Source organism: Camelus dromedarius, chromosome 19 (genome assembly GCF_036321535.1).
Source record: "Camelus dromedarius isolate mCamDro1 chromosome 19, mCamDro1.pat, whole genome shotgun sequence".
Lineage (NCBI taxonomy): Eukaryota > Metazoa > Chordata > Mammalia > Artiodactyla > Camelidae > Camelus > Camelus dromedarius.
The window spans coordinates 37547664-37574083 of NC_087454.1; the positions used below are offsets into that span (position 1 = coordinate 37547664).

Sequence of the window (26420 nt, forward strand, 5' to 3'; positions counted from 1 at the left end):
GCACTGGACAGAGGGTGTCAGAAAAGACTGAACTGGAAACTGTCCTGGCGCTTGGATCCAGGGTGCACCATGAGCACATCTCCAAATGCAGGCCAGACCTCAGGTCACAGCGGGGGGTGGGGGGACAACACGCAGGCAGGGGGTGAGCCAGGACGAGCGTTGTGCCCGTGGCCGACACAGAAAGCCCCTGTGCAGTCAGTCTGAGCTGTGGCTACTCTGTGCCACAGCACAAAGTAAACGCATTTATTATGGGGGGCGGGGGTTGGGAAACAAAGCCTCAAAACAAGACAAAACAACTCTTCTTTAAAACAATGATACTGATAATCAGCAGAGAAACAATTTCCAAAGCAAAATGATCTAAATCACAGTGCTACTAAGTTGCATTAAGTATCAATAAAATAAATAGGCTAAATATTGGCAGAGTACCTGAAAGATGACATATTTATAAAGAAGTCACTTACTGTCTGGTCCCACACTGGTGATACAGATCACAAAATTCTCGTGTTGAGACGCATTCACTTGTTGCTTACCCGCATTCGTCTTTCATGACATTTTTGAGGCGTATGTGTTAAACTAAGCTTGAGGGCACACGTGCAACCAACAGCCACACACACAGTGGCTTCCCACTCAGATGTACACAAGCAGTATTGAGTAGTAATGAAAATACAGACGGGGGTTCAGTTTTCCTTTAAACCCAAAGTTTCTGTTTTTAGGAGACCGTTTACCAACATCCTACAGATCTTCCGAGAGAGAAGAAAGGGAAACACTACCTGACTAAGGTTCTTACAGCCAGCCACCCAGGGGCCTGGGCCCGTCAGGCCCCACTGCGGCTTCAGGTTCTTCCTGTCAGCAAGTAGACTCACTTGTGTGACAGGCTCCCACGTTGGGGTGAGAACCTAAGCAAGCGCTCTTGTGGTTCATGACTGATACTAAGACTGAGTACGTCTGCCTGACCGCGGTGCGGGACAAAGTTTCAGTTCATTTTGTTTTCGGAGAAGCAGACACCCTAATGATGTGGTGATGGGGACACTTCAGCAAGTTACCAGTAGCTACTTCAAAGGTTTTAAAAAGGATGCTGACAGTTAACGACTTCTGACGTTGAAGCAGTTCACCTGAAGCTGCGAGTCAGGTCCTGAGGCCAATGCCCGACTCCACGGTCTTCAGAGAAGGCCCAGCCCCCGGGAGCCGGGACACAGGGGCCCAGGCTCCTGCGACAACCGGACAAGCGCGGGACTCAGTCCCTGGTGAGGGGACGGCGCCTCCTTCGGGCTGTCAGTTTTACTTTATTTTGAAGAAGTACAAGCGCGCCAGCACCTTGGGGCAGGTAAGAAGGGAACCGTTCAGCCAGGTTTTATTTAGTTACGTCGCCTGTCTCACATGCTATCACCTCGGTGGGCGCACGGAGCGGAGGAGGGACCCGAGGGAGACACGGCCACCGCTCCCCGCCCTCCGTCTGTGAGCTGGAGATGAGCCCGGCCCACTGGTGCACAGCGTGCTGGGTTCTCGGACAAGCTTCCTCTCGCGTCTGTGGTTCAGTAGGGACTGACAGTTACAACTTAACGTCAGTTTTGAAGGTTTTAGAAGGAATTAAATGGAGAAGGTATTTGACAGGTCACTTGTGATTGATTTTCAGGCCTACTTAATTATTTAAAATGACTATGGTTGAGTTTAAAATAGAGAAGTGCAAATAAAAAATTCAAATGTGGAACAAAGATCTATCTTCAGTTGTTAAAAAAAAAAAAAAGGACAAAACTAAGCACATAAAATTATATTATGAGTATCGGGGGAACTGCAACCATCATCAGAGATTACATTTTTTATATAGAAAAATAACGAGCTTCTATCTACACACGTTGAATTAACGTGGAACAGAACTACAACCTGCTACATAACGGGATTTTCCTGCTACTAAAGACCACCTATCTGCTGCAAAATGTATTCTGTGCAAAAATTAAAGACACTGTATTTCCAGAGAGCAGGAAAGGGAAGACGGCCACAGCGGCCCCACCATGAGGAGCCGAGGTTCTCCCCACACCCAGCCCACTGCCAGCGACGGGGGTGGTAACCACTGAGGACAGAAAAACAGACCTTTTCACCACTCTGAAATAGACAGCGCCAGCACGTCACTGTTAAGAGGAGCACACATCTCACTCGTGACCCCTCAACGACACGCCCCAGAAAATCCTATTCTGTTCTCAACATGAGCTTGGGCAGGGATGAGGGCGGTGCGGACGGAAGACTTAACAAAACAGAAACATACAAAAGGAATATATAAAACATGCATTCAGCCCAAATGAGGAGTGACTTCATGACACATTTTCTAAGAGAAGTTATTTTTACATATTTTAAAATCCTGTAAAAACCAGGTATATTGCAAGGGTTTAAAAACAAAGTCAGTGATGAATGACGGTTAATTTTAACAGAGTTCATGCAGTTATCTTAGTGGGAAAGCCACTGTCCCAAGTCACAAAATTTATGCCCCGTCACATGATTACATATTAAAACCATTTCTTAAAAGAAGTTACTTTGCACTTGGTGCTGACAGAGCTCTTGAGAAAGTGCTGTACAAATGGAAGGCTATAGAAATTTTTAAGTGATAATTTAAAAATACCGTACAAAAAACGTGTAAACAATAAGATGCTTTAGTGTTGCAGGGCGTTATAAAATCCATCATATGGATTAAGACAACAGATCATTTCTTGTGCATTTTATAAAATTGTTAGCATAATCCTATAAGTTCAAAATTGCATTGTCAGCAGCAAAAGGTGCTGGGGGCGTGGCCGAACGCACAGGATGGGGAGTCCCCGCGGCTGCCGCGTCTCTCCTGAAGGACCCGCCAGGCGTGCGGAAGGCCAGTCCCACCTGGGAGCTGCTCCAGCACTAAGACATTTATCCTCCTGTCACCCACCCTGGCAGAGTGGAAAACTGCTCTTAAAAGACTTTATAAACAGTACAAATTCAGGTAAAGCACTGAAAGTTAGGTATGATATTTTTTGGCACAAAGCACTTTTAAAATCTGAGCTCACTTTGCAAAATATATGTCTGGAATTTCTTATTAAAAATAAAAACTTAGAATGGTCAATGGTTCTATGAATGAATGAATGAATGAATGAGAGTCTACGTGTCCTTACACACCACACTCCCCTCCGGCTCACTTCAGTACCAGGCATTGGCGTGCACACCCCACATTCTAGCGTCTACAGATATTGCACAAGGGACATCGCCAAAGTACACACGGACGCACTCTGGCAAGATCAGAGGGTTACCTTTCGGTAGTATTTTCTGTAAGTGTTCAGATCCAATACCATTTCCCGAAAAGCGAGATGACCAATCTCAGAGAAAGAAGGCTCGCTGTCTTTCCTTGGCCCATAATATTAAAATCTGTACCAATATACTTAGGCATTTCCTTTATGTTTTCCAGCATTTAAAATTCAGCAAAACCTGTTTCTGCTATTTCTTATAGCATTCCTTCAAAAACAGGAGAAGCTTCGTCTAATGTAAAAAAAAATTAAAATGAGTCCACAGGGCAGAAAGTTTTCCACCAAAGATCTTGTTCCATCCTGAAAAGCACTGCGGAACAATTAAGCCCGTCAACTTCCAGAGAGCCACTGGGTGCAAAGTCTGCTGAGAAATCGTGTCACATACCACGACAGCCAGATGTCCATCTTGCCGCACAATGTAATTCAATCCTCTTTCTCCTTAAGATGTTTTAGGGTATGCTACAGCTGCTAAAAGGATTTCTGTTTTTCTTGGTCCTCTGTTTGTTGGGTCTAAGATTGATGACATCTCCACCATTAAGGGTGCTTGAATTCTGACCCAAGTGACTTCCACCAGATGCGCTAAAGACACCTGCGTAAATGGAGGGAAACACAGAGATCGACACTGATCCACCTCAGGGTACCTACTGCGCCCTGTGCGCCCAGCTTCTTAGTAACTCAGCAGTATTTGCAAGCATTCACACTTTAAGCTTTTGTTTTCATTTCACTTATTCTTAATGGCCAGCACGCGTGGTTCGGAGTTCGCAGGGCACAGAAGGCGTCACAGTGAAGTCTCCCTGCCAGCCCACCACTGCCCCGCCGCTGTGTCAGTGCTCCTATGCATCCTCTCAAGATAGCTGGCGCATCTGAGGGCAGACGTGCTAATGTATTCTCTCTTCCTCCCTTTGCTACCCAACCAGGGACATACTCCACGTGCTGTTCTGCAACTGTTCACTAACAACCTATTTTTGAAATTTGGATCTGAAAATATGATCATTTTAGTAACTTCACTTATTTAACTCCACATCATATAACTTCAAGGACCTGGCAATGCCCTGTAGTGAGGTCTGTTTTAGAGAAGTGAAGGCCATGGCTTCAGCTGACAGACAGCTGAGAGCCTTCTGGAGAGTCCTCGAGGAACGCACAGTTCTCTGACAGATGGGAAGGGAGCTCACTGTTGATGGAAGAGCCACGGAAGCAAAGTGAGGAAGGTGATCCTGAAGGGCCCAGGAGACGCGGGCCTACTGGGGGAACAGTGGGGCCTGAGGCCGCACAGCGAGGTGGGCCAAACTGTTTTTACAAGCTGGGAGGAGAGACCCGCATGTGACGGGTTCCCCAGCGAGAATCTACCGCAGGGAGGGCCTTGCTCAGCGCCCTGGAAGGAGATGGGTGGGCCCAGGAGCCCAGATCAGAGAGCAGCTGGTCACGACTGCCTGTCGTTTCTCAGGGTGCTTGAGAACCATGTCTGCCAGGAGGAGCACATGCATTAAGGGGAGAGTAAAGAAAAGGTAAAATAGGTCCAGAAAATGCTGTGTGTGTAGTGAGGGGTGGGTTGCAGACGGGGGTTCTCAGGAGACCACGCACAGGACCCTCAGGGCAGAGAGCAGGTGCGCACCTCCCCGGGAGCCGCGGCCACAGTGAGAGGCGGAGAGCTGACTGATCCCCAGGGAAAGCGGAACTCCACCCACACTGGTTAAACACCAGGGGTGCGTGATCAGCAAGGCGGCAGGAGAGGGGAAAGGTGTGGAAATGGTGCAAGTTGCAACCAGAGAAACAAGGGTTCAGAAGGACAGGCCTCTACAGAAAGTCCTCTCTGCTGTCAATGTATCGGATGGGCTTCGAAAATTCATCAAGTATCTTTTAACTCAATATACGTTTTAATAAGAGACTTGATACTCCTAAGTTCAATAATCACTGTTCTAACACTTTCCAGTCACATTTCATAAAGAAACGAGCACACTGCACTAAAAACAAAAAACGGCAAGCGTGACACTAACGAACAGAAAGGAAGTCTCCCAGGCAGACGTGGGGCTAAGACTCCCCAGGTACTTACCAATCTTGTTCCTACTTGAATGCACCGACTCTGGACCCTCAGCTATCTGTTGTTTAAGTTTTTGAAGGTATTTTTCTGCCAAATATTTAAAAACTAGAATGAAAGCAAAAACAAAAACCTTACCAAGTCAGTAGAATTTATGCACATAAAATCTGTTATTTCACATCATTTACTACAATATTTATACTTACTAAACAAATTTAAAATTAAATTACAAGTATATAATCTAGCTGAAAAACTTCAACTTCTGAAACTTATCTGAGTGACACTGAAGTACAGTGATGGTACCAGTAAGTGCCCAGAGGCACTTCATCAGCAAAGAAAGAAAATGCTACTCATAGTCACAGGCTCTTTAGTTCTCAGAACCTGAAAAGTGATTAGTATTCAGCAAAACTAAATGACTCAGTCTTAAAAAGACGTCACTTTCTCTAGGTGAAAAGTACTACTCAGAGGGCATGGGAGCAACAGTCAGGCTGCAGCCTAATAAAATGAGCAGCAATCCTGGAACGAGAAAACGAGCCATCTTCCCCTAACCTCATTGTCTTAAACTAGGAAGTGTTACTAACAAGTTAAGGTCACTGGAACTGCCTAGCAGGGCGCCCACTACTGTGGGTCCCAGGACAACGCAGCGATCTTAGGAGGCACGCGTCAGGCACACGCACGCACGAACACTCACATATGTCCAGCTGTAATTTTAAAGACAAAAAACAAAACGAGTCTGCCAGGGTTTTGCTGCAGAGTAACAACTATTCAAAGACATTAGTGCATAATTAAGGACTAACCCAAAGCAGCATCAAGCCTTTAAATTTTACTTAATGATCCATGACAAGAAAATTCTATTCTCGTTACCAGTATGATTTCTAAATTAAAAAAAGGCACAAGAAGAGCAGAGCGACTTCCTGTGTCAGGGCTTAAGCAGGTGCTTTACCCTCGCTCACGTGCAGGTCCTCCTTCACCGACGTCCTGTAGAACCTCAGCTTCAGCTTCTTCGCCAGGGCCTCAGCCTCCTCACTGCACAGCAATTTTAAAAATGCATATAAAGCTACTTGTATTAATAAAATACATTTATTTTAAAAAGTCACTTTTATTACATCTGCTGAATACAGCTTGGGGCGGGGGTCAGACCTGCCAGACCAGTCGAAAGCTACGTTCTTGGGGCTTGAACGGGATTTCCGGTTTTCACTACTCTGGGGGACAAACACCAGCCACCACACTGTAACTGTAAAGACACTTTTCTATACACTCACTAAACTCCAGCCTTAAAACGGTTAAGTATCATTTTTCTTTATTTAATACTTTAATTTTCTCTCTTCTGCTTTTAGAAACATTTGAATTTAACCTTACTCTGGAAGTCTTACTGCATTTACTTACTTTACTCTTACTGGCTGTGAAACTACTTTGTTGCTGAAGTCAGTACACTGGTGTGTCTACAAGCGTGGACTCCTAATTTTAGTTTCATTGTGACTCCTGCTTCCCTGAAATGGTCCCCCAAATCCTACCACCCCCCCCAGCCACCCTGGAACCACGCTGGTCTGTGTGATAAGCACACTCAGAAGTGGTGGGTGTGACTTCTGAGACTCCATCGTAAGAGACAGAGTGGTTTCTGCCTTGGCCTTGGCCGTGGCCTCTCCTGGATCGCATGCTGTGATGGGGAGGCCCGCGAGGCTGGGAGCTGAGGCCTCCTGCCCACCACCACGTGAGGGAGCCCTCCCTGCACGGACCCTCCAGCCCCAGCAATGTCTTGACAGCAACCTCGGGAAAAACTCAACCAGAACCATCAGCCAAGCCCTCCCCAATTCCTGACCCACAAAAACTGGGAAATAATAAATGTGCTATTTTAACCCACTAGGTTTTGGGCTAATTTGTTATGCAGCAACAGATGGCTAATACAAGAACATGTTAAAAAAAATAAAGTAAAAACCAAGCCAAGATCTTCAAAGCCAGCAACATATTAATAATGCAATAAGCAAATACTTATAGACAGAAATTATCTGGACGCTAAACTCTGCTCACAAATTTGAGCGTAATTGTTCTGAACATACGAAACAATATGAATCCAAGCTGCTTACCAGTTTAAACTCATCAACATACTTATCCTAGATATCAGAAGATCTAAGGACGTTTTTCTTAACATTCACCCTGTCTAGATTTGACCTCATGTGAAGAGCTGATTTGTGCTGCAGGGACCTAAGGCTGGAATTCTCACAGGGCCTTCAAAATGATTCCTTTAATTCTCCTTACTTATGGCTCAGTGTGAACTTTTTTTTAACCCAAATCAATCACAGAGACTAGCTCACAGAACTTTTAAGTATAAGGCAGTCTTTTCAGAAACGTTCCTAAATTTTGTTAAGTCTATGCAAAAATTAAAGCAGGTTTTAACTATGCAGAACTACCACTGCCCCCTCAAGAGCAGACCCCTTACTTCTTTATACAAGAGTCATCCAGGAGGTCAATCTTGTTTTGCACAAGGACGGTTGGGATGTCTCCAACTTCAGCCACCACTTTCTCTCTCCAGCTGGAGATTGCTTCGAAAGATTCCCTGTCTGTGGTGGAAAAGACAAGCACGCAAGCCTGGGCTCCTGTAAGGTTACAAAATAGAAACGTTACTTATGTTAATAAGACAGTCCTCCGTAGGGTGAGGGTAACTTTTACGTATTCAAAACAATCTTTATGTAAATAAATATTGAACTTATCTTTGTAGCCCTGCTTATTTTTAAACATATAAACTCCATTTTCTAATTCAAAGAACCAATTTTTACCAAGAACAGTGACTCCTAAATTTGTACAAGCGTCAGAGCTATACTGATTCTTTGTGGAACCACAAAATGCTGATGTTTCATGACATTACAAGGGCCAGAGAGAAGAGAAAGGAGGCATGAATGACCGGCTGCTACCCGCTTCTTCCTGGTAACAACTGTCTTTGCTTTTTTTTTTTTTTTTGGTGGGGGGAGGTAATCAGGTTTATTTATTTATTCTTGGAGGAGGTACTGGGGATTGAACCCAGGACCTCATGCATGCCAAGCATGCATTCTACTACTTGAGCTATACCCTCCCCATTGTCATTTGCTTCTTAATTCCTTCTAACACTGATTTAAGAAAAATCTATGAGAAAAAAATAATTTTCTCATTCTATTTACTTTTAAAAAAAATCTATATTATTTTATTCTCGTAGAATACCAGTGATGCTAAGGAATGTACTTTCAGAACCAGTGCCAGGGGCAGGATATAGCCAGGTGGCAGAGGTGTGCTTGGCATGCATCAAGTCCTGGGTTCAATCCCCAGTACCTCCTCTAAAAATAATGATAATAATTAAATAAATAAACATAATTACCACGCCCCACCCCACTCCCTGAAAAAGAACTAGTGCCAACTTGTAGACACAGTGAATAATCTTATAGTTACCTGGGGGAAGAGATAAATTTGGCAGTTTGATGTGCAAATGATAACCACTACATATAAAAAGATAAAAAACAAATTTCTTCTGTACAGCACAGGGAACTACATTCAATATCTTGTAAAAGCTTTAATGAAAAAGAATATGAAAATGAAACTATGTATGGATATGCATGACTGGGACATGCTGCTGTATGCCAGAAATTGACACACTGAAACTGACTCTACTTCAGTTAAATAAAAAAGCACCAGTGACAAGAGAAAAATATTTACATTTAATCAAGAGAAAAGAAGTTCAGGTTTTCACCCTGTTCAACTGCACAATACCCATACTACACTGACTGACGATATTTTAACTATCAACTATCACATTAAGTTGATAATATCTAAGATTAAAAATAAGCAGCAACCTTCTGGGAGAGGGTTTCATAAATGATCAGCAGTTGATCAGGCAGCGTGGAGACAGAAGCAGGTGACAAGAGAAACCCGTCCTAGAGTCAAGAGGATTTCTCACTGTTACTCCTGACTTCCAGACCCCTCAGGTCCAAGAGTTTCCTACTAAGACTCAAGACACACACACCAGGGCCACCTAAGACACTCCAGGGCCAGGAAAGCTTTGTTCACCACCTGAGGGAATAGGGAAGAAAGCCAAAGAACAACTAATGAAAGAGAAGACCAGCAGTTCCCTATTACTGTAAAAGCAGAGGATTCTGGAAAAATCCTTCCTGCTTTAGAATAGGATTTAAACCAACACAATAAATTAATTACGCATAGCTCAGGGGTGGGGCACAGGCAGATTAAGAGACACACCCTGAGACTTCCTCAGAATTTAAGGAGAAATAAAACTGGAGCCATCACACTACAATACTGAAAAGTAAATTCATATTTACTTGAACTCTAATATTGCTTAACCTATAAATAAAACATTATTTAATCATGCTTTAAGAAACTCTTCTTTACTATAAAACTCTGTCAGCCTCAAACCTAGAATTTTATATCCAGTCAACTGCCATTTATATTTGAGGGTCTAATAGGGTATTTCTAGGTACACAAGGTCTCAGACACAAACCAAAAAACTCTTAAGAGAAGCACATTAAAACAACAACAAAAACAAAGCAAGTGGTACCAGAGATACACGTACCAAGAATGATTAACTAAAAAAGCACACTGCTGTTTAAAAAATCAAGACAGAAAGGATAAAAGAAAAAGTATGTTCATAAAACCCAAAATCATTTAGTGGGGTACTTAGTGGAGAGAGACCAAAGGAACGGGGAAGTGCCCGGGGAAGAGGAGGACTGACCAGGGTCCAGTTAAGTCCTCAAGGGAGGGGAACAAGGTGCCCTCGGCCCGCACAGTCCCAGCAGCCCTGAAGGACAGGCCTGTTTCCAGGACCTCACCCTCCGGCACCTGCTGCAGGGGGGTCTGCTTTCCTGCCTGGGCTTCTTCTGATGCTTCAGAAGGGCCCTGATTTAGTGCATCCCTAAGGAGATGCGATGCCTGGTTGGGAGGGGGATAAAAACCTCGGCCTCACTGCGGTCACCAGGAGGCGGTCTCTGGGCTTCCTCACGGAGATGGACCCCAACTGCCCATATTAATAACTGGCTCATGAACACAGCCTATGGGTCCTAGTCTGGGATCACCTCCCAAATAAACCCCGCCCCCGACCATCTGTTGGGGGGAGGGGACACCCAGACAGTGTGTTACATCAAAGGCAATCACTCAAAGAACAAAAAGAATGCGTGACTATTAAACCGCTGGAGAAAAGGAGATTTATAAAACCTGCCCTAAAATGACAGAAGAAAGTCATACAAGAGAATCAGTGGTACACGCATCTCTGAGGAGGGGCGGTTCACCTGCTGCTCAGTCTTCACGCTGCATACTGCAACCACCTCATCTTACCGAACCCAAATATACTGCCAAAATGAAAAACAAGAAACAAAGCAAACAACTTGGATTACTTTTACAGTCACGGTAATTCTGACAAACGCTGGACAACTACTTGTTTTAAATTCCTCTAACTGAATGCTATCCATCCATCCAGATAAAAATGTGATGCATTATAGTTCTTTTATGTTTAGGAAAACCCTAAAAATAAAAACCCCAATGCTTCTCTATTATATTCTAAAACAAGTTAGAAAAAAGACCCTTTTAACAAAACTTTGACTGAGGTATCAATAAAACAGACGACAAATACCAGATTCCAAAATGTGTGCGAATTAAATTTGCAGAATTTATAAAGAAAATGCCTAGAAACCCATTACACAACTCTGAAACTCCCTTGAGCTTTTCAAGAATTTTTTCTAAGAACTGAGAAAAAGGAGTAGGACCACGAGCTTGCCTCCCCTCGCTACAGCAAAACCACAACTGACTGCTAGACAAGCATTTGGAAAAAAGACTGGAGCCTAACAAAAAAGACCTTCAACTGGACACATAAAGAGGGAACCACAGCAGGACAGTAGGAGGGGCGTGCTCTCTATGTAATCAGGCCTCATACCCCCAGGGTGGATGACCTACAAGCTGAAGAATAAAGTGTAAAGCAGAGGCTCTCCACAGGAGTGAGAGTTCTGAGCCCCACGTCAGGCTCCCCAGCCTGGGGTTCAGGCATTGGGGGAAGGAGACCTCAGGACATCTGGTTTCGAAGGCCAGCGGGACTTAACTCCAGGAGCCCCAAGGGACTGGGGAAACAAAGACACTTGTTCAAGTTAGGAAGAGCACAGAATCACGTGTGCTGGGTTCAAGGGCAGAGGCAGTGATTTCATAGAACCTGGGCCAGACCTGCCTGCTGATTTTGGAAGGTATTCTGGGGACATAGCGGGTGGCTGCGGCTCACCCAGGGGACATAAAAGCTGGTGGTGGACATTCCAAGAGTGTTCATCTACAAGAGCTTTCCTGGAGGCTGACATCTTACTTGGGTCCTTAGCACCAAGACCCGGCCGCAACCAACAGCCTGTAGGGAAGCCTCAGGCCAAACAGCACACTGGGTGAGAACACAGCCCTACCCACCACTGGTCCAGGACCAAGCTCCACCCAGCAGTGGGCAGGCACCACTCCTCCAGCCAGGAAATCTGCATAAGCCTCCAGTTCAGCCTCACCCATCAGGGGGCAGATACCAGCGGTAAGGAAACAACAATCCCATAGCCTATGGAAGGAATCCACAAACACAGGCCAGACTCTACCAGGGACCAGCTGCACCCTGGCCCTTGGGTGACAAGAGAGGAGTGTACTTCTTGGACACATAGGACATCACTCACAGAGGGCCACCTCTCCAGGGTCAAGAAACATAACTGACCTACCTAAAAATACAAATAGAAAGATCAACAATATAAAGCATCAGAGGAGTATCTCCCAGGCCAAGGCACAAGATAAAATCCCAGAAAAAATAAGTGATGAGGAGACAGGCAATCTATCTGAGAAAGAGTTTAAAGTTATGATGGTGAATCACGATGTTCAGAGAACAGGGGAGGAGTATAGTTGCACATATAGAGGGTGAGGTTTTTAGCAAAGAGTTAGAAAATATAAAGAACACCCAAACAGCATTGAAGAATACAATCACTGAAATGAAAAATACACTAGAAGGAACCAAAAATAGAATAAATGAGGCAGAAGAACAGATCAGTGAGCTAGAAGCCAGATTAATGGAAATCAGTACCACAGAAGAGAAAAAAGAAGAAATGAGGATAGTTTAAGAGAACTCTGGGACAACATGAAGTGCACTAGGAAATTAAAGAGGACTTAAAAGAAATGGAAAGATCCCATGCTCTTGGATTGGAAGAATCAGTATCGTTAAGATGGCCATACTGCCCAAGGCACTCTACAGATTTAATGCAATCCTTATCAAATTACCCAGGACATTTTTCACAGAACTAGAACAAACAATCCTAAAACTTACATAGAATCACAAAAGACCCAAAACTGCCAAAGCAATATTGAAGAAAAAAAGAGCGAAGCTGGAGGAATAACCCTCCCAGACTTCAGAAGATACTCCAGAGCTACAATAATCAAAACAGCATGGTACTGGCATAAAAACAGACATGGATCAATGGAACAGAACAGAGAGCCCAGAAATAAACCCATAGACCTATGGTCAATTAACCTTCGACAAAGGGGGCAAGAATATACAATGGAGAAAAGACAGTCTCTTCAACAAGTGGTGTTGGGAAAATGGGATAACAGCATGTAAATCAATGAAGTTGGAACACTCCCTCACTCCATACACAAAAATAAACTCAAAATGGCTTAAAGACTTAAATATAAGACAAGATATGATGAATCTTAGGAAAAAAACATAGGCAAAACATTCTCCGACATAAATCTTAGCAATGTTCTCCTTGAGCAGTCTACCGAAAAAAATAAACAAATGGGACCTAATTAAACTTATAAGCTTTTGCACAGCAAAGGAAACTATAAGCAAAACAAAAAGACAACCTACAGAATGGGAGAAAATATTTGCAAATGATGCAACTGACAAAGGCCTAATTTCCAGAATATACAAACAGCTCATAGAATTTAATAACAAAAAAACCCAAACAACCCAATCGAAAAATGGGCAGAAGACCTAAACAAGCAATTCTCCAATGAAGACATACTAATGGCCAATAGGCACATGAAAAAAATTGGCCAATGTCACTAATTATCAGAGAAATGCAAATCAAAAAAACTACAATGAGGTATCACCTCACACCAGTCAGAATGGTCATCATTTAAAAGTCCATGAACAATAAATGCTGGAAAGGGTGTGTAGAAAAGGGAACCCTCCTACACTGTTGGTGGGAACATAGTTTGGTGCAGCCATTATAGAAAACAGTATGGAGATTCCTCAAAAAACTAAAAGCAGACCTACCATATGATCCGGCAATCTCACTTCTGGGTAGATATCTGAAGGGAACTCTAATTTGAAAAGATACATGCACCCCAATGTTCACAGCAGCACTATTTCCAATAGCCAAGACATGGAAACAACCTAAATGTCCATCGACAGATGACTGGATAAAGAAGCTTTGGTATATTTATACAATGGAATACTACTCAGCCACAAAAAAGAATAATATAATGCCACTGGCAGCAACATGGATGGATCTAAAGATCATCATTCTAAGTGAAGTCAGCCAGAAAGAGAAAGAAAAATACCATTATGATATCACTTATATGTGGAATCTAAAAGACAAATGAACTTATTTACAAAACAGAAACAGTCTCACAGACATAGAAAATGGACTTATGGTTACCAGAGGGGGAAGGAGGTGGAAAGGGATAAATTGGGAGTTTGAGATTTGCAGATAATAACTACCATATATAAAATAGATGAACACAAATTATACTGTATAGCACAGGGAACTATATTCAATATCTTATAGTAACCTGTGATGAAAAATATGAAAACAAAAATAAATAAATAAACCTAATTACCCCCTCCAAAAGAAAACTGCAAACACATGAAGGCTAAACAATATGCCACTAAACCACCAATGGATCACTGAAGATATCAAAGACAAAATAAAAAGATACTTTGAGACAAATGAAAACATAAACACAATGATCCAAAATCTCTGGGATGCAGCCAAAGCTAAGAGGGAAGTTTATAGCAATACAAGTTTACCTCAGGAAACAAGAAAAATCTCAAACAACTTAACCTTACACCTAAAGCAACTAAAGAAGAACAAACAAAACCCAAAGTTAGCAGAAGGAAAGAAATCATAAAGATTAGAGCAGAAATAAAAGAAATAGAGACTAAAACAATAGAAAAAAAATCAATGAAACTGAAAGCTGGTTCTCTGAAAAGAGAAACAAAATTGATAAACCTTTAGTCAGATTCATCAAGAAAAAAAGGGAGAGACCCCAAATTAATAAGATCAGAAGTGAAAAAGGAGAAGTCACAACATCCAACACCACAGAAATACAAGGGATCATAAGAGGCTACTATGAGCAACTATATGCCAACAAAAAGAACAACACAGAAGAAACAGACAGTTTCTTAGAAGAGTACAATTTGCCAAGACTGAATCAGGAAGAAACAGAAAATACGAAGAGACCAATTACCAGTACTGAAATTGAATCAGTAATTTAAAAACTCCCAAAAAACCAAAGCCCAGGACCAGATGGTCTCACAGGTGAATTCTACCAAACACATTTAAAGAAGAGTTAACACCTATCCTTATCAAACTATTCAAAAAGTTGCAGAGGAAGGAACACTTATGAACTCATTATATGAGGCCACCATCACCCTGATACCAAAACCAGGCAAAGATATCACAAAAAAAGAAAATTACAGGCCAATATCACTTATGAATACAGATGCAAAAATCCCCAAAATCCTAGCAAATTGACTCCAACAATACATTAAATGGATCATACACCACGATCAAGTGGGATTTATCCCAGTGATGCAAGGGTTTTTCAAGATCCTCAAATTAATCACTGTGATACACCACATTAACAAATTGAAGAATAAAAACCATATGACCATCTGAATAGATGCAGAAAAAGCTTTTGATAAAATTCAACATCCATTTATGATAAAAACTCTCCAGAAGGTGGGCACAGAGGGAACATATCTCAACATAATAAAGGCCATATATGACAAACCCACAGCTAACATCATACTTGATGGTGAAAAGCTGAAAGCATTTCCTCTAAAATCAGGAACAAGACAAGGATACCCACTCTCACCACTTTTATTCAACAGTTTTGGAAGTCCTAGCCACAGCAATCAGAGAACAAAAACAAACAATGGGAATCCACTCCCCTCACAGACCACAACGACTGACCTGCACAAACCCCGGACAGGAGAGATTTAACGCTAAATTACATTTGGAGTGTTGACTGCTGCCCCAGGACTGGCTGTTCAAATGCCAAACTGAGATTATGTTCATGACTAGAAATCACTGAGCTGGTTGAGAAAAATTGCTTAAGAGTGACCAGAACAGACGGGAGCTGAAGGTACCATCAAAAAAGGACCTCCCCTCCTTCTATTGCCTAGTAAAATATAAAGGGATGGGGAGACCCACACACAAAAGCTGCACTTTGGGACCTTCATGAGCTGTGCCTGTTCGACGCACCAACCAACTCTTCATTCGACATGGGCCCTACACTGCTCCCAGTCGCTTTGTCCCTGGACCTCCAGCTCTGCGTCGGTACCAGCCATCTTCAGGAGAGTTAATGCTTTCATTTCTCTCCTGTTGATACTCTGCTGACATTCAAAGGCAGTTGTGTTTTCTGTTCATATAATTCACAAAGACTTTTATTTTCCTACTGTTCTATCTTCTTTCAGTGCTACCTACCCTGAGAATCGCACCACGGAAAGTTCCCCATCATCGCAGACAGCGGTACGCCACCCACAAATGGGTCCCTGCTAATAGTTAACAGACTCCACTTACCCACACGTCAGAAACACAGAGACCTGAATAAATTTGTTTTCAGCGATAGGATCACCAACAGCAAGTATTTATTCCCAATTAATAAGATCATTCCCAAAAGGTGACTATATTTTAATGCAATTCAGAAACTACCCACCACAACACATAAGGTGCAGAGGGTGACTGTCCTCCGATCACTGGAACAGCTTACAAGAGTCTGATCTCTAGGCTGGTTCTGAGAACCAGCAGCACCCAGGTCACCCGGGAGGTCAGAGAAATGCAGAATCTCAGAGCCATGCACAGATCTACTAAATTAAGTCTGCATTTTTAACAAGCTCCCAGGGGCTTTAATGTGCACATTAAAGTTTAAGAAACACTGCTCTGGAGAATACCAGCAAAGGCCAATCAGAAACGCAAGGCTTTAAAAATACTATTGTAGATATTACTGTGGATTTAAATGCTATCCCTTTCCCTTTTGACACTCTATATAATCTAAAGCACACAAATTATTCAATGAACCAATCTATCCCAGATTCCAAGCTCAGATAATTTCAAAACAAACCTGAGACCTGCACAGTCTAATTCGGTTGTTCCCTAATTCTTGCATTTTATAATTATAATTTTTATTGAAATATAGATATAATTATAATTTATAAATAGCTTATTTTCCAGAGCTATTTTATTTCTAAAAATTTTGTTTTGTGAAAGTTATTTTGTTAAAAAAAGTTTTCTTCTGCTTATGTGCATAATCTCAAATAATAGGTCTCAAGGCTATAAACTCACTTCCATATACCACTAGTCAGAAGCATTTTTTTCCCACATAACCAAGTCACAGTAAAAAAAAAAAAAAACTATAATAAAAGTCCATTTTATGTTGTATATAACTTTCTGTATGGTTTTTACTGCCTAGGGTGGGCTTTCTTAAGAGTTTAAGAGTCATCTGGGATCCGAAAGGCCTCCTAATATGATCTGTGCTCTGTTCTATTCTATTTACAAGGACATCACCTTTCAACATGTCTCACTATACAATTAAGCCAGCACTCTAAGAATACAATGATATCTTTAAGCAACGGTCTTAATATAATAGGTCTTTTAAATGAGCTATAATAATTTTTATAATTTTTATGCATCTTGAATAATACATATCTAGGACATAAATCAGTATGTCATAATTTTATAAGAGACACACTAAATCCTTATCTTAATTCATTCTTCCCACCCTTATCTTTTCCTCCTAGCCTTTATTTACATTTAACTACATCATCATCTGATCTGTATCTGCAGATATTACCTGGTTGTCTAGCTGCCATCCAGTTCTCCCCTCTCCCTGAGAACACCTCTCCCCCATTGTACCCTATGGTTTAGGCCAATAACCCTACCCTCCGCTCGGGGGAGGCCCCGGTGCACCAAGCCAATTAGGGTAATCACACTCCTCTAACTACTTACTGTAATCTGGTCAAGGGTGGTCTAATCAGATAAAAGCTCAGGACTTTAGATCCACCTTTGTGGGAAGTAACTCTGTGTCCCCAAGGAAGTGAACAAAGCACATGGCTTCCACTGTTGGTGGTGGCAATCTTGCAACCAAGAGGAAGATCAGCAGGAGGAAGAACCCCACGTGGGGAGGATGGCAAGCCCAGAGGATCAGGGAGGTTACAGTCAGAACAAACCGCGCCTGAAAGCCACTCTGCTCACACTAGCAAGTCAACAGTGAGTCAGTTTGAAACTGCTTTTCTGCTGTCAGCAACCAAGAGCATCAAGATAGAACCCAAAGGAAAGCACAGAAGCGTGTTCAATGTGCTGCTTCTCAATTCACGTAACATCACACCGTCTGTCCCCTAATTGGTAAGCGAGGGAGAAGAGCTGGCACCTAAGACTCGTCTCAGCACCCCATTCTCTGTGCCCCTTTGACATAGCTGGCTAAAAAGGTTACATTTTAAGAAAAGCTTTTAACAGATCTATTTATACATTTACGATTGTTTTGAGTCAGAACATTAAGTACAGGAGCATCAAAGCTCTTTAAAGTCTTTTAGTCCAAATGAAACAAAGTGGAAAGAAATTTAAACATCACCCACAGCAAATTAAGACGTAAATACTAATAATTATGGGCTCTCTTTTTACTTTCTGGCAAAATAAACATATGAAAGAGAAACAGTATGATCTGTGCATGCCTAACAAGTCAAACAAGAAGTATGCAACTGACTGGATGAGCCAAGTTAAAAAAAATTAAAAGATAGTAATGTTGAACAGTCTTATGGCAAAGATTGGAGAAAGCACTCATACCTCAACTACAGCGGAAAATAAATATTTTTAGCTACCTGGTCTTCTTTAAATTAGGGACCCAAATAATTTACTGAATTGTACAGTTCTCATGCTTTCTCCATTTTATTTATATTCAAATCAAATCATTTTTCACATTGGACCAGTTTTCTTTTTCTTTAAGTCAAACTTTATTTTGATTTGCCTTTTTTTAAGTCAAATTTTATTTTGAGATAACTGTAGACTCAGTTTTGCCTTTTTAAGTTACAGACACAGAAAAACTTAAAAATAACCATATTAGTTGAAAAGGAATACTGCCATATCAAATTGTTAAAAGCTTAAAAAGAAATAAGCCAACTCACTTTTTTCCTCCCCCACACAACCCCCATATATTTCATGCTGCAAATTTAGAGACAAAGCGAGGTATATAAAAAGAGGAATTTCACCCCAGTTTAGGGTCTCCAGTCCTATCATCGTGGTCTTCCCGCTTCTCTCAACTCCCAGAGCCCTGAAAAGGCTCGGTCCCGGCACTTGAACTTGACATAGCCAAATGCTACCCTGTCTGCAGGGGCTTCACTTCTCCTTATGTTAGTTTCCGCTCACTTCCCCGGAGTCCGAGAAGGCACTCCCCTGGGTCTGCCGTACTAGGTCCGGGAGGGCCCGCGTGAGTCCCCTGATGCTAACACAGACAAACGGGCTACAGTACAAAGTATACATTTACTACTCGGCAAGATCTTTAGAAGAATAATGGCCTGGGGGCTCTAAAAAATGGTTTGGAATTAAACATTCTTTAAGGGCAACCCTTGTGCAGAAGCCAAAAAAGCAAAGGTCTTTGTTCAGCCAAAAGAACATGTTGGAACAGACTACAAATGCCCACGATACCTCGGTAGTAGGCCTTTGTTATGGCATCAAATTCCTCCTGACCTGCCGTATCCCACAGCATCAGCCTGATGTCTTCATCGTTAACTCTGAAACGAGATGAATTAACTTCACGTGCCAAGGAACAGTCTTTATTTGTGAAATCTTGAGGCATTAAAACTACATTGTTGGTTTCACCCTGAAAAAAATCTGAGTGCTTTTCAACGCTGATACCTTGATCGACAGTGAGAGTTACGGGTGAGACATTCCCTAAAGCTATAGTTTTACACGATTGGGATTTTCCTGCCATGTTTTTTCCTTCCATAGCCACAGACAGTGGTGGCTGAGACCAGGATCCCAGGGCTCCACACCTGCGGATTCAACCAACGGCAGACAGAGAATATTTGGGGAAAAAAAATTCTAGAAGGTTCCAAAAAGCAAAACTTGAATTTGCCCCATGACTATTCACATAGTATGTATGTATGTATGTATGTATGTATGTATGTATGCATGTATGTATAAAACTCAATTGCTTTGTTGTACACCTGAAACTAACATTGTAAATTGACTACACTTCAATAAAAAATAAGAATTTTTTTAAAATGGGGAAATCACAAACAATGAGGGTCAACTGTATACTTAAAATATTAATTTGGTTCAGATAACAAGTACAAAAAATAAACATCATCATGACCTAAAATGAATCCTCTTAAAATATCTAAGAAAGGAAACAATAAAAAAAATTTTTAAAAAGAGAGTAATAAAATACAGATTAGAAATTCAACAATCTTGAAAGCAATGAACGCATCTTTGATGCTAATGTCTGGGATAGTTATGTCAGATTTATTTAATGTTACTCATTTCTCTGTAATATATTTTAGTTTGCCTCCTACAATTTAAAATATCCTTAGAAGTTCTCAGGACAAACGACAAAAAGTATTACTTTGTTGTGTTTTAGAATTCAATTGATTTCCTTTTCATAGGAGTACATAATCCTCTCAGATCTGTTTTCTCTTATTTCTTTAAAGTAAAAACAAATTATTAATTCTCTAACTTCTATATAGTCTTGCCCGGTTTTAAAAGAGAAGAGACATTCTAAACAAATAGATCCCATAATATAAGAGATGAAAACTATTCTGAGGTAGGTAACTTTCCTTCCAAATAAAATAGTGGACAGAAATCACAGTAGAATCAAGCATCAGTCTGTGTTTAAGAAGCGCCCAAGGTGCCACCAATAAATATAAAACAGATGTAAGACAGAAAAAGAGAGAAGGGGGAGAGGAGTAGGAAAAAAAGAAGAAAAGATGAGAGAGGAAGGGAAGAGATGGGGGAGGAGGGAGGAAGAAGGGTGAAGGCACACAAAGGGATGTGAAAACTACTGCCGCTGGATAATCAGGTGCCATGGTACATTATTCTGATGACACTCTTGGTCACCGCTCACAAATCAAAACTGAGAGGATAAAATGGCCAAGTACATACTGGATTTGTCGCTCCAAAAAATCAACTCCAATGGTTTTCTTGTAGTCTTTTGTAAAAATGCCTTTGCAATACCGCTGAATCATACTTGATTTTCCAACCGCTCCATTCCCTACGACCACCACCTTGATGGCCACTTCCATATCTTCCTCCAACATGTTTGGAATGGAAAAGGTTTCTGTACCAACTTTAATTCCAGGTGATCAGATCTTCTCTCTTAAATCTGTGGTTTAAAATGAAATGATTTTTTCATGACATAAAAATTATTAAAAAATCAAATAAGCTATGATTGTTTTATCAAGAAGTAATTATATTGCATTGCAAGAATTTATTTCCATGAGGGAGACCCATTCCTCACCCTGTTCAGATAATGTAAAGTCTTTGGAAAGAGGGACAATAAGACAATTTACTTTTGAATCCTTATCAACAGCATAGTGAACCGAGATTACATAGTTCTACCTTTCACAGAGACTACGGGCATCAGAGTCAAGGCCTGATTTAAAGCTGTCATTTACCAGTTCTGTGCTCTTTGTGAAGTTACTGCTTAACCTTTAAGCTTCAGTCTCCTGAGAATGCTTACCTCAAAGGACTGCTGATCAATGACACAGATAAAGCACTTAGCACAGTGAAAGTGAACAAACAAAAAATGGCAGTTTTATATACCATGATAAATCCTCCACAGGCAGTTACCACCAAAACGGCAGCAAACACAAAATCTAAGGAAAGGGCTTTTCATCCTCACAGGTAGTAATTAACACCCCTAGAAGAGCAGCCTCAAGAAGGGTTGTGTGTAATACCACACAACCACGTGGCACCGCTGGGCTCTTGGTTACAGTGCCTTAGTGTCGGGCTGCAAAGAGTCCTCTACAACCTTATCCCGCCCACTTTTTCTTCAGTTTCAGACTAGTTATAGTTGCTCATAGAATGAAAGTAATAGAATGTGTACTGTTTGCATCTTAGACTGAAAAGAACAGAAAGCCAATTCCTTCATACTTCTTAAAATTACTAGTTAAGCTCCTGCCTACTTAGCTATTATATTCCAACAACCATAACTGAAAATCCATTTATACAACCACTACACAAAACATGCTGAAATGTGAAGAATGTTCCTTTCTTTGTCCCTAATGGAGTCTTAGTAATTGTCCCTAGTGCTTCACAAACTTGCACGATTATAAGAATCACCTAGGAGCACTTGTTAAAGAATAGTTTCTAGGTCTCCACTTCAGAAAGAATTAAATGATTACACAGAGAGACACTCAAAAATACTACAATAAAACAAAATGAAATTCTAAAAACAAAATTAAACTATCAGAATCTAATCAATGTTTATAGAACTGTCCACACAACAGAAGATACTTCAAACACCCACTGAACATATACCAAGACAGAACACTTATGCCATTAAAGAAACCTCAAAAAACTTAAAATAATGGGGCCACCATGAAATCAAACTAGAAATCAGTAACAGAAAGATAACAGGAAAATCTCCAAACATTTGGAAATTAAACACACAGAAGTCTCATCAACCCATGGGCCAAAGAAGAAGCTCAAGAGAAATTTTTAAAATAACTGAATTGAATGAAAATAAAAATACAATATGTCAAAATGTGTGGGACACAGCTAATGTACAGCTGAGAGGGAAAATTTACACACTAATTGCTTACCTTAGAACAGAAGAAAAGTCTCAGATCAATAATCTAAGCTCCCACCTCAAGAAGCTAGAAAAATAAGAGCAAAGGAAACCCAAAGCAAGCAAAAGAATGGAAATAATAAAAAAGCAGAAATCAATGAGACTGATACAACAGTTTAAAAAAATTGAATTCATAATATAAAAACTCAAAAGGAAACCTACAGGCTCAGGTAATTTCACTGGAGAATTCTACGAAACTTTTCAAGAATGATACACAATCTCTCCCAGAATATAGAAGAGGAAACATTCCTTAATTTTGGAAAACCAGCGTTATCTTGATACAGGCACCATACAAAGACAGTACAGAAAAGAAAACTAGACAACATCTCCTCAGGAACACAGATGCAAAAATCCTCAACAAGATACTAGTAAACTGAATCCAGCAATACATAAAAAAATCACATTGCCATATCAACTGATGCAGAGGGACTATTTAACACAATTCAACATCCATTTGTGAGAAAAATTCTCAGCAAACTAGAGACAAAAGAAGGTTTTTTCAACCTGATAAGGGGCATCTATTAAAAAAAAAACAACCTACAGCTAATATCACACTTTTGCTTTTTACCGCTTAGATTGAGAACAAGGTAGGATGTCCACTCTCACTACTCCTATGTATCATACGCTAAGTCCTAGGCAGACAACAGGCAACAAAAATACATAAAATACTTACAAATTAGGGAAAAGACTGTATTCACAGATGACATGACTGTGTAGAAAACTCCAAGGAGTCAAACAATCCTGTGACTAAAAAGTGAATTTAGCAAGGACACAGGATACAAGAACAACACAGAACACTCCACTGTATTTCTAATATGCCAATAATGTACAATTTGAAACAAAAAAAAACTTTAAATGACAATTATAATAACAGTTGCAAAAAAAAGATACTTTCTTGGTATAAATCTAACACAACATGTATAGGATCTGTATGCTGAAAACTACAAAACACTAATGAAACAAAGACCGAAATAAATGGAAAGATTCATCATGCGCATAGATTGGAAGATTCAGTAAGGTAAAAACAGCAATTATCCTCAAATTGATCTATGGTTTAACAGAACTTCAAAGTACCAGCAGGACATTTTGCAGTTAGAGACAAACAGTTTCTAAACTTTATATGGAAAGGCAAAAGAACTAGCACAGCTAAAACAATTTTGAAAAAGAATAAAATTGGAGGAAATCAAACTACCCAATTCTAAGACACTATAAAGTTACATTCATCAAGAATGTGTGATACTGGCATAGAGAAAGATACATAAATCAATGGAACAGAACACAGGGCCTGAAAATAGACCCACACAAATAAAGCCAATTGATTTTTGACAAAGGTGCAGAAACTATTAAATGGAGAAAAGACAAGTTTTGTTTGGTGATAGAACAAATGGACATTCATATGCAAAAAAATTATCTTTCACTTAAACCTCACACCTTGTACAAATAACTCAAAATGGATCATGGATCTAAATGTAAAACTATTATTTTTTGAAGATGAAAATCTTCTTAACATGGGATTTGGCAAAGTTCTTAGACATGATCCCAAAATATGTACACACGAAAAAATGGATAAATTACATTTCATCAAAATTAAAAACATTTGCTTTGTGAAAGACAGTTAAAACAATGAACAGCTATAGACTGCAAGAAAAATATTTGCAAGACATGTCGAACAAATAACTTGTATTGAGAACACACACAGAATCCTCAAAACTTAACATAAGAAAGCAAACAATCTAACTTAAAAAATAGGCAAAACTCTTGGCCAGATAACCCACCCAAGATTATACATACTAAGTAAGCAGATGAAAAGATATTCAGCATCTTCAGCCATTAGTTAAAGACACGTTCAGACTGTGAGACATCACTACATGCCTATTAGAACAGCTAAATTTAAAAACAGGACAATACCAAGTGCTAGAGAGAAGGTGAAGCAACCGGAACTCTGACGTTGCTAGTGAGAATGAAAAATGATACAGCCACTCTGGAAATCAGTGTGACGATTTCTTATAACGTTAAAGGTACTTTATATGACCCTATAATCCTACTCTAATCAACACCCTAGAGAAAGGAAAACTTTTGTTGACACAAAAAAACCTGTATACGAAATGCTCACAGCAGCTATAGTCATAATCACCAAAAGCTGGAAACAATCCCAATGTCCTTCAGTGTGTGGATGTGTAAACAAACTGTGGCATATCCACCCAACGGACTACTACTCAGCATTAAAAAAGAATAAACTGTTGATCCAACAACTGGGAGGAATCTCAAAGGCATTATACTGATTGAAAGAACGTTACATGTTGTTATGATCCCATTTGTATGACCTTCTGGAAAAGATCAGTAATTGCCAGCGGTAAGGGGAAGGATATAAAAGCACAGAACAAGTTTTTTGGAGATAGAACGGTTCTATATTCTGATTGTTATGGTGGTTACATGAATCTAAAATTCACTGAACTGCACACCACCTAACAAGTCAATTCTACCATATAATGTTAAAAATACACTTTAGAGAAAAAATAAATGCAATCAGATTTTAACACAGGCAGCCTGACTCCTGTGATTATCAGCCACGACTCGAGACCTAAAGAACTATACCAAAACAATTTAGTTCTTAGAAAATAAGCATAATTCCGAAGTCAACCATTTAAAACCCTGACACTAATACATAAGCGCTCTTTTCCCCGAATTTTAATTTTAAAAGATTTTGCCAACCAACAGCAGTCCAATAACTTAGGAAACGATGAGCTAACTCCCCTATCAAAAGGGTGGTTTTTTCATCACAGACTGTACTTCAATGCAGGTGTGGCGATATTTATGAAAATACTGAAAAACTTCTTAGGTTCAATGAAGTTATCTAGAAGAAGTCAGGCATTCTAGAAAACCTACAGAAGCAAACAGCCCTTTTCAGGCTCTACTGCCACTCGACGAGACCGTGAGAGTGAAGTTACTGCTCTCAGGTTCCAGTGCCTGGGAGCTGCCGGTGGCTCCGGGATCCCGGAGTAAAGTGATGCTGCGGCCGCCGGTGTCAAGGAGACCGCGCACTCAGGCTCATTCATATTCCGGCAGAATCCGAGCAAAACTCCGGGAAGGGTGGGGCCGCGGGCGGGGAGGGGGCCCACGGCCGAGGAGGGGTCGGGGAGCCGGGGTGGAGCTTGGGCCCTTTCCCCGCCAACCCTAACCCGGCACCTAACTCCCGGTCCCCGCCGCCCCGCGCTCCTTCCCGCCCAGAGCCCACGCCCCGGGAGCCGGGGGCCGGGGGAGGGGAGGGGGCGCCGGGCAGGCTGCCGCCCGCCGCCCGCCGCCCGCCGCCCACCGCCCGCCGCCGGAACCCGGCCCCGCGCTGGAGGCGGGCGCGCGGCAGCCGGGCCGGGGGATGGGAGCCCGGCCTGGTGGCCCCCGCTGAGCCCTGCCTAGCCGCCGGGCGGGCGCCTCCCGGGCCGCGGGGACCGGCGGGCCCGCCCCCGGGGCCAGGGCGCCGAGTGCGGCCGGCCGCCCCGCTGCGAGCCGCTACTCACCGGCCCCGCCGCCCGGCGCGACGGCTCCTCCTGGTCGCGGCGCAACCGCCGCCGCCGCCCGGCGCGCCAGCTCCCCGGCGGGGCCTCCGACCGCCTCGCGCCCTCTTTTCTCGCTCTTTTCCGAACGACTCGGATTTTTTTCACCAACTTTGCCGGCAGCCAGGGGTCAGGACGAGCGGCTCGGCAGCAGCCCCGCCGGGGAGGGTCGGGCGCGGGAGACTCGACTCCCCTCAGCGGCAGCCGCGCCGCGCTCGGAGCATGCGCCGGGCTTGCTGTGCGCACGCGCCGCGCCGACCGGCCCCGCGCCGACCGGCCCCGCCCCGCCCGCTCTCGGGCGGAGCGGGCGGGGGGCGCGCCGCGTTCCTGGTGGGGCACCTGGGGACCCCTGGGGCGACCGGAGCCGGCGGGAGAGGACGTGACCGGAGAAGGTCTGCTAAGTTTCGTCTGCACGGTGACCAGACTTCCTGATGCTCGGAGGACGTGCCGGCCTTGGGCGCACACCTAATGTTCCTGACCGCAGGACATCCGAGTGGCGGAGTGAGCAAAACTGTGGAGCAAAGTCGAAAACGC

General features: G+C 42.1%; 1 protein-coding gene across 1 annotated transcript; it reads right to left on the minus strand.

Annotated features, from left to right (window-relative positions):
- Nucleotides 1–1753: 1753 nt before the first annotated feature.
- On the minus strand, nucleotides 1754–26105 carry RAB23 (RAB23, member RAS oncogene family). The gene is made up of 7 exons (XM_064476612.1): nucleotides 25851–26105; nucleotides 20649–20868; nucleotides 19194–19279; nucleotides 7733–7889; nucleotides 6239–6321; nucleotides 5311–5403; nucleotides 1754–3849 (listed from the first exon to the last, which is right to left on the minus strand). Exons 2-7 carry the CDS (start codon nucleotides 20801–20803, stop codon nucleotides 3710–3712), a joined length of 714 nt encoding a protein of 237 aa, XP_064332682.1. The 5' UTR covers nucleotides 20804–20868; nucleotides 25851–26105; the 3' UTR covers nucleotides 1754–3709.
- Nucleotides 26106–26420: the final 315 nt, after the last annotated feature.

Excerpts from the sequence above, each read along its gene's own strand:
- RAB23 (XM_064476612.1), bottom strand. The coding sequence starts at position 20,803 with ATGTTGGAGGAAGATATGGAAGTGGCCATCAAGGTGGTGGTCGTAGGG. Across the intron at positions 6,322-7,732 it reads GATGACTCTTGTATAAAGAA|TGAGGAGGCTGAGGCCCTGG; the intron begins GTAAGGGGTCTG and ends ATTGCTGTGCAG. Across the intron at positions 5,404-6,238 it reads GGACCTGCACGTGAGCGAGG|TTTTTAAATATTTGGCAGAA; the intron begins GTAAAGCACCTG and ends CTTTCATTCTAG.